General features: G+C 39.1%; 1 protein-coding gene across 1 annotated transcript in view; it reads right to left on the bottom strand.

Annotated features, from left to right (window-relative positions):
• The window catches only part of ABCA4 (ATP binding cassette subfamily A member 4), a 121,624-nt gene that overhangs the window by 2,953 nt on the left and 109,744 nt on the right, over nt 1-8,927 (bottom strand). Inside the window, 9 exon segments of the mRNA XM_042463556.1 lie at nt 262-511; nt 2,059-2,151; nt 2,872-2,975; nt 3,607-3,741; nt 5,836-5,977; nt 7,915-8,021; nt 8,115-8,177; nt 8,602-8,722; nt 8,899-8,927. The exon segment at nt 8,899-8,927 is cut by the window's right edge and continues 9 nt beyond it. Of these exon segments, the coding sequence (XP_042319490.1) occupies nt 262-511; nt 2,059-2,151; nt 2,872-2,975; nt 3,607-3,741; nt 5,836-5,977; nt 7,915-8,021; nt 8,115-8,177; nt 8,602-8,722; nt 8,899-8,927 (1,044 nt within the window).

Genomic DNA, 8,927 nt, shown 5'->3' with positions numbered 1-8,927 from the left:
CAGTGAATTGTGATGGAATAGGTCTGATTTACATCAGATGCCAGTCAGCATGTCTGCAAATGTTGCAGGCATTTCCTCACCAAAAATGACAGTTCATCATTATATTCTGTTTAAATCAGCACTTGCACATCTACAAATGTATAACCTTTATTTTAAAAATTGCCTGTTGTCAAAACTAGTAACAGAACAGGCTGGTTTGTGGTTTGGTTGTTTGTACTTACTTGATGGGTTATTTCTATTTTCAATATATTTGCAATTTACCTGATCCAGTGTGGTTTGGGTGACACAGTATTCTTCAATATGTAGGCTGTCCTTATTGGAGAGAATCAACCGGAAGATCTTGGCCAGTGAATAAGAGCATATCTGGTACTGAAGCATGTTGTAGTGTTTTTCCCTCTGTACACTGCCTGGGAAGTTCAGATGTATGAAGTGCTCAGCTAGACTCAGATCCGGAGGCAATCCAGGTTTAGGGGCCTTGATTTTCAAGGTAACAATGTATCCATCTCCATATCTGTGAAAGGCCAGAGGTTAATGAAGTGATGAGAGTGCATTCATGTAAGTATATTGATCAAATGTAGAGGCATTTAAGAAATGCAATCGATCCATCAGCTATCCAAATTGAAACTGGCTGTAGTTTCTTATATCTTAAATCTAGAATTAAAAGTGGGGTGTGGGTGTATGCATGCATAGTAATAACAGCAAGGAAATAGCAACAGGTCAGGACCGGCATGGATGAACACAAAGAGATATTTCCAAATGCATACAGCCAGTATTTCAGAAAGCTTAGGATTTGATTAATAAGGTACTAATTCTTATATAAACAAAACAGAAATTGAAATGCTGATTAGGGACAGCAGACTGCACCAGACCCTTGTGCTATTTTCAGTGTTATCATGTGAAAATGAGTTGGTGCAGAAAAAACCACAGATTGGAAGCCACACATATTTCCCAGTTGGCTAAATACAACAAATGAACGTTTGTCTCATGGCTTTCAATAGTCTGTCTTCTTTTGTATTTCAAACTACTTTGGATTCCTTGCATGGATCAAAATGTGCAGCATATTCAGTAGTGAAACAATTCTGTGTGTTTGGAATGATCAGACTTAATTTTGGTGTGTTAAAGTAATGAAGAGGAAGTGTGATGTAAATAATTTTTAATAATGGGTTTAGTCACTGCAAGAGCAACATGGATTCACCTGCACCACCTGTTTAGGAAAGCACAAGGTGGGCACCATACGTTCGGGTATTCCATTTCAGGTGCCCAACCTAAACAGAAAAGAGTGTCTATTAGGTTGGATCCAGAGATGTTCAAGAAAATATCTACTTGTCTAGGGCTACTCTTCACCCCATTGCTGTTTTTTATGCTTCCTAAAGCTATTTTTGAGGGCTGATGGTTACAACATACATTTCTGGGAAGTGGAAATACTGACAGCCTTCATGCCTAATAGTGCTCTGTAGCTGTACTAGCTTATCAAACTCTGCATGTAATTTTATGTTCTATATGAGGCACCCACATACATGTAGGTTCCAGATTTGTGAATCCACAGTGTGAGGAAAGGGTTGTGCTCCTGCCTCCATTATTGCTGCCTGTGAAGAGCAGAGCAGAAAAGAGTAGCAACAACGGGGTTAGGATTCTTGATGGGCTGTGTAATTGGTAGGTACCCAAAAACATAACATTGTGTACTGAAGTCAGTAAACTGATGCATGTGAAAAAGCAACTGATTTTTCCCTATAGCACATAGCAAAGACAAATTTAACACAGTTTCCTCAAGGAACCATAGACTGGACAAAATTGGGGTATAGTTAGGAATCTTTAACTGAGAATTCTAAGACCTTTACCCAAATAATCATTCCAGAATTTCTTTGGAGAAGACAAACTGTTATAAAATTTCACATCTGGAGTCCAGCTCTGTCCCCCAAGATGGTCTACTAATCTCTTTCTCCCATTAAATTCAGTGCAGAGCTCTGTGGATTGCACCTTAAAAACTGAAACATAAAAGCCATGATTTCCTTACTTAAATGTACTAGAATAAAAGTGAGAGACAAGTGCCTAGCTTACTTGTATTTGAGATGCTGGATAGTGCCCAGGCATTTGAATGTCCCCTTAACCATGATGGCTAAGCGTGTACACAGTGCTTCACATTCTTCCATGCTTGGAACGAGAGAAAAATGTTGTATGTCAGGCAGAATGCAAAATCAACTTCCTACCCCCATACAATCCCCTGGTTTTCTGTCCTAGTTAAGACTTTTCCGTATTGGGCCAGAGTCTGGACACCAGGCAATAAAGCTCCTGTTGTGTCCTACATTGGGTTTGCTTTTTTTGCACAGCCATCATCACAGATATGTAAGAGGGGAGGGCAGAAAAATAATAACAGTAAGAACTAATTGTGGTCAGAGGCAAGGGTGACCTCAAGGAAATTAGGAGTGAGATTTAAATCCCACTCAGTACAAGTGGGTAACCCTGGACCTTTACTGTTTCTCATCATAATGTACCTCACATACCTTTTGCAAGGATTAAGTGACAAGAGCAAATGAGACATGCTGTCCTGCATTCCTTGGCAGAAGGACAGGATAAAAACATTTTAAAAATCTCTATGCGCTCAGAAAGCTAGCAGATCAGGAAAGAGGTTACATAGGTTAAAAGCTTTCTCCCTGACTTTGTAGCATTCCACCTGCAATCAGACATGGTACATATTTATTTGTGCCATGCCCTGAGATCTTTTGATATAGGAGGGGGCAGGACATTTTAAACAAAGAAATACACTAATAGGAGGAGTGCATTCCATACTGTTTCTGAAAATTTGAATCCGCTGTCTGTGTGAACAAGGACCTTGGTTTCGTTGCCAATTTTGTGTGAGCATGTTTGTTTTACCTGTGTGAAGTCAGAACCACAGCTCTTCCGTCTCTGATCACACTGACAATTGAGTTCCATAAGAAGCGTCGAGACTGAGGGTCCATTCCTGTAGTTGGCTCATCCTATAAGAACAGAATTAATGGACCACAACAATTGGATATTCCCTTTTTAATAAATATGGTGATGTATGCCGTACCACTGCAGGAATGTTCATGTCTCCAGCCAGGAACAAGGGCCTTCTGTTACTGTGTAGAATCAATGAGGATGGAGATCAATGAGATGGGATTTGAAGAGGAGTTTAAAAAAATAGAGGGACATCTTTAACATTTTCTATCCTTTGAATTTTGCCTCACAGTGTAATACATTTCTAAGAGGCTCTAGTTTAGGGTTCAGTATTTTTGCTCTAGCTCATTCTAAAACTAAATATGTTCTTCTGTAAAGGTGAAACATGTCTCCAAATTTAATTCAGAAAACAAAAGCATGCCTCAAATACTAGAATTCTAGGAAATGCTGCTAAAGAGGGCATCACATAGCTTGCTAGTCTTCATCATGGTCAGAAAGAAAGGACATAAAAAACATGACTGGTAACAAATTACACAAAAAACCTAACCCATCCACCTACTAAACAAATCAATGGGAGACTGCCTGGAAATATGGTTCATCAGGGACATTTTAAATTTTCCTGATCCTTGCAGAATTAAACTGATTTCTGCCCTGCCAATTTTCTGCTTTCTTCACCATCAAGCTACTTACCAGTAGGACTAATGGAGGGCAACCTATTAGTGCAATGGCAGTGGAGAGCTTGCGCTTGTTCCCACCACTGTAGGTGCCTGCCAACTGATCTGCATATGCCAAGAGACCAAGCTTCTGAATGCCCCACTCAGCTACCTGTGGAAGAAAGGAAACCAATATTATAGTTACATCAAATATTATGGGAGCACCCCAATCCATGATGAGTTCATTGCAGGTACATAATGGGATAACACCCTCCTTGGTATGCATGCAAGAGTATCCAACATGTCAATTCAAGGCAGAGAATGGGAGACCTATGTGCATATTTATTTAGGCAGACTTACACTAATATTCAAGAATTATTTGCTTCTTTAAAACATTTTCCATACAAGCTTTTGCTGATTTACATTCCAATTTATATGTGTGCTATATGTTGCCTTTAAGATTGTTTCCTATTATTCTCTTGTACTGTATTATATTGGATTAACTTTGAGATTTGATACTGTTCACTGCTCAAATATTTTTTTAAAAAATGAATTGAACAGTATATACATTTCAATTTAATAAACATTCCAAGTGAAAGGAGAAGGTTATTCTGGTTCAAGAGAATAAATGCACAGGAGTATATCTTATATGGAGCAAACCACTTAAATCAATGAGAGTTGAGTTAGTTGTGGCTAACAAGTCCCATTTATATTACTGGGTCATCTCTAGGTAGACTTTATCCATGAATAGAACCAAGTGCCACCTGAGCTGAAATAAATAAAAGATTTGAAGACTTTTAGATTATGACCCCATAGACATGCACTCACTTTAGCATTGCTCAGAGCATATCTGCACACTGTGTGGAGGGATGGATATAATTCTGTTATAGCAACACAAAGGAAGGGATTTCAAGCACTCTAGCCTAAATCCAGTGTGATGCTAATGCACACTGCAGAACTTCTTTCTCTTCTCATGCCTCCTGCAAACCTAGGAATTCTCTGGGGTGTTTTCCAGCTCTCTGTTATTTTGGGGTGCTTGAGGAGGCTGAGCTAGAAAAGAGAGATGATACCCTCTTATGCTGAATTCCACTGTTTCACCAGAGGATCTCCATATTGGATACAGCCTTCTGCCTGCAGCCTGGGACTAATAATTATCTGATCAGTTCAGAAATTTCCAGGAAAAAGTCTGAACAAATTTCTGAACTGACCAGTCAATCATTAGTCTCAGGCTGCAGGCAGAAAGCTGTATCCAATATGGAGATCCTTATTTGTGCCTCATATCACATATAAGGGAACATCATACTTTGCTGTGCAAATTAGATGTCTTAGTTAGAGGTTGTTGTACCACCAAGACACTCAATCCAATTCTGTGAAATAGATGTATTATGGGTGCAACAGTGACTGGGATTGCATAGTACACAGTACACACTGAAGTCCTCTGGTAAAAACTTACTGCAGCCAGTAAAAATGGCTGGCGGTGGTTACCAAGAGGACCTTTTCTTTTGCCACTTCCAAGTTACAGAATAGCCTGCCGGAGGAGATCCGACATATTGTCAGTCTTGACTGCTTTAAAAAGGTGGTCAAGACATATCTCTTCTGGAAGGCTTTCCCACACTAGCCTCTCAGTGGCCTCCCATCAATTGTCCCTGCTTAGTTTATAATTAAAATGCATTTTTATTGTGGATGGGAGAATTTATAAGTTATGATGTTTTACTGTATTTTAATGTTGTTTTACTATTGTGAGCTGCTTTGATCTGCTTGGAGAGGTGGGATATAAATAAATGTAGTTGTTGTTGTTGTTGTTACACAGAAATAACAGCAGATCCATTGCTCTGTGTTACACACTTGGGAACTCACACAAAACTCCATTGTTGACCCTGATAGTGCAAAGACATTGTACAGTTTCATAGACTGTATCTGCAGATCAGTTTCTCTGCACAAAACTGTAACACAGAAATGGGAACAGCCAAAACTGATTACCTACATCTTCCACAGAGGTAATTGTTTATCTTCACCATAACACAGATTCAAATGTTATACAAACTACAGCCTCACATAACTCCCTATTATGCACGGTTATCACTGAATAAAGTCCAAAGAACATTATCATAAAACAGATTGTTCAGTGCTCTTAAACAAGATTTTTAATGTGTAATCAGCCTTGTAGCTGTTTGTCTGCACCCATTTTTGATTTATTGCTCTCCTTCCTTTTTTTAAGTATTATGCTTCAAATGTTAGTGAATGCTGAAGAAGAAATTGTCCCTACCCTCTCCACTTCTGCTGCTGGCACACCACGCAGACATGCATAAAGACGCAAGTGCTCTCTTCCTGTGAGAAGATCATCAATAGCATCGAACTGGGGGCAGTAGCCCATGTTTTGATGAACATCACAGATATGAGTCAATATACTGGAAAAAAAAACAGTAAAAGGGTGGGTGGGTGGAGAGATCTATTTGAATTCCAGTCACATTCAATCCATAGCTTTGGAAGAGAGAAAAGAATTGAGCAAAGGCAAGACTGGAAAACATACAACCCTCCAAATGTTGAGCTGCAATTCCCATAATCCCTTGCCAGTGGCTATGCTGCAGTCTAACAATATCTTGATGTTCTCCACCGTACGTGGCATCATTATCATAAATATACATTTGGAAATAATCTCTCTTAAATCTGTAGAAAGCAAAGTTTAAATCTCTTCATCAGAGCTTGGTTATCTCTTGCTTCTCTTATATGTGATAAATGTTTTTTTTTTAATGAAAAGGTTTAAAGATTTAGTAATGGGCCACTTTGGCTGTATAACAGTACATGACAGCAATATATATACACTATGGAAACAGACTGCAGGTAAATTTGTGGTTGTGGTGGATTGCATTTCTATATTGCATGTACTGTGTGACCGCTCAAACAGTTCCAACACAGTGGGTACACAGATTTTAGATTTGGCACCCAGTTTCACCTAGATGTCTAAAATAGCTCTTCATGTCCCTATCAAAGCAAATATACATACATAGAGCGGAGAGAGGAATCCTGGGGTAATAAAACCATCCATTTTGGGGTGGGACAAAGAAGGGGGGGGAACATAAAATACTTTTCCTGTTCCATCCTTCCATACCTTAACATCTCTAGTACTAGCACACAAATATTTCTGGAATGCTTTCTGCTACCACTTAGTTAAATGCATTTTCATTGGTTGATGTGCTGACATTCTACCCTGAAAGATTCAATAGATACAGGTCCAAATCACACCTATTGGGAACTGCAGTTTTGTGAGACATTTAGCCTTCTCCGTCAGAGACCTTTGGTACCATAATAAACTACAATTCCCAGGATTCCCTAGCACTGAGCCAGGGCAGTTAAAGTGGTCTCAAACTGGATTATTTCTGCAGTGTGTTTTGGACCATGGACTCCTTTTTAAAAAGGAATGAAAGATATACATGTAATAAAAGGAGAGCAGTCATATACACACCTGTACTCCCTAAGTCAAGACAGCCAAAAATAAGTACAGAGGTTTTCCCTTCTCCAGATTTTAATGGAAATTATTCATGTTGTCAGTTCAGTGCTTTAATATTAAACCACAATTGTGAACAATACTGCTCAGAAGAAGAGATACAATGCAGTACAGAACAATTTTGTTGTTGTTGTGTGCCTTCAAGTCATCTCCAACTTATGGTGACCCTAACATGAACCTATCATGGGGGTTCTGGGGCTGAGAGTGTGCGACTTGCCCTAGGTCACCTAGTGGGTTGCCACAGCCAAGCAGGGCATCAAACCCTGATCTCCAGCATTGCAGTCTAACATTCAAACCACTACACCATGGTTCTCACAGAAGAAATACCTGCTAACATTATGTTGTGACGTACTGCACCTCCAAATGTATCAGTTTACCATATCAATGGAGATCAGAGATATATTCTACAAGGATCAGAAATGCTGGGTAAATCCATTCTCCTCTTTCCCATGGAGAGCCAGTGTGGTTGACTTGATTTGATTGGTGAGCTACAATGAGGGAAACCCAAGTTCAAATCCCCACTCTGTGATGAAGTCAGTCGGGTGATCTTTGGCTGCTAACATTTCTTTCAGCCTAAACTGGCTCATAGGGTGGCAGAAAGAAGAAAAATGGGGCAGAGGACCATGTATGACACACCTTGAGCTCCTTTGGCTTAAAGCTGTGACATCAATGTTAACAAAAAAGAGCTTATAAATAAACAACCTTATGGAAAAAATATAGATAATTCTTTTCACAGCCTGAGAAGGGGCATATTGCTAATGGCACTTGCTCTGTTAACAGATATAGACTGCTGTACATTGTTTACTGTGTTGGTCTGTTTTGGCATTTGTCACAACTTACCTGTGGCCAGCCACTATAGCATCTCCAGATGTTACTTCAGTATCTCCAGTCAGCATTTTGAATGTTGTTGTTTTGCCAGCTCCATTCACGCCCAGGAGACCAAAGCACTATGTTATATATTAGCACAAAATTTGTTACTTCCAGAAGATTTTAAAACAGAGTTACTTTAAAGTATGTTACAGCAATGTTGGACAACTCACCTCTCCAGGACGAACACCCACGCAGAGCCTATCTACAGCGGGAATATGTCTTCTTGCATAAATCTAGAGTAAAATGGGGATTTTAAAAAAAAATGCCTTTGTTCTGTGAAATCCATGGCTAATCTACCTGAGCCAATTTTAGGGTTGAGAGATGGCAAAATAGAACAGAAAAAGAATATACACGAAATCCTCCAAGTTAAATACTGTACTGTTAATAAGACAAGCCATGGTAAAAATGTATAGGAATATATCAGTTATGTTTAATGCTTTAAAAATATAGTTGCCCTTATAAATATAGCAGGCTCAAAGAAGTTGGCATAGCCTCCATATATATGAACCAAATAACTTCTCTTTTCAAGAAATGATGCAGTGTTTGTGTTTAAGGCAGCCAGTAATGATGAAGCTTGAAAACATGAATTTTTAGTATCAGAGGAAGCAGGAGGGAATACATTTGCTCGTTCCAGTTAATATAATTTCTGGAAATTACCTTGGTCAATTCTTGCAATTTTAAAATGTCTGTTTTGCCTCCTCCATTCATTATTCGTTGTCTTTCCTCTGCAACATCCTCATCTTCATCTATAACAGGCATCATAGTTTTTTGGGGAAGCCTGAAAAAACAAAACAAAACAGACTGACTGAATTTAATAATTCAGTTCATGTCTGAAGAGCAACTTGCATTAACCCTTCCCTACCCAACACACACACACACTACTTTGAAACCAAACACGTCTACACTAATTTCATATAGATAAGACTTCTGAAGGCGCAGAGTTTTCCAACATACCATCTGGTAGAGAAGAAATTATGCTGCAT

Source organism: Sceloporus undulatus, chromosome 4, assembly GCF_019175285.1.
Source record: "Sceloporus undulatus isolate JIND9_A2432 ecotype Alabama chromosome 4, SceUnd_v1.1, whole genome shotgun sequence".
Classification (NCBI taxonomy): domain Eukaryota; kingdom Metazoa; phylum Chordata; class Lepidosauria; order Squamata; family Phrynosomatidae; genus Sceloporus; species Sceloporus undulatus.
Note: the sequence above shows the minus strand (reverse complement) of the source record. Positions and strands in the feature narration are given on the sequence as shown.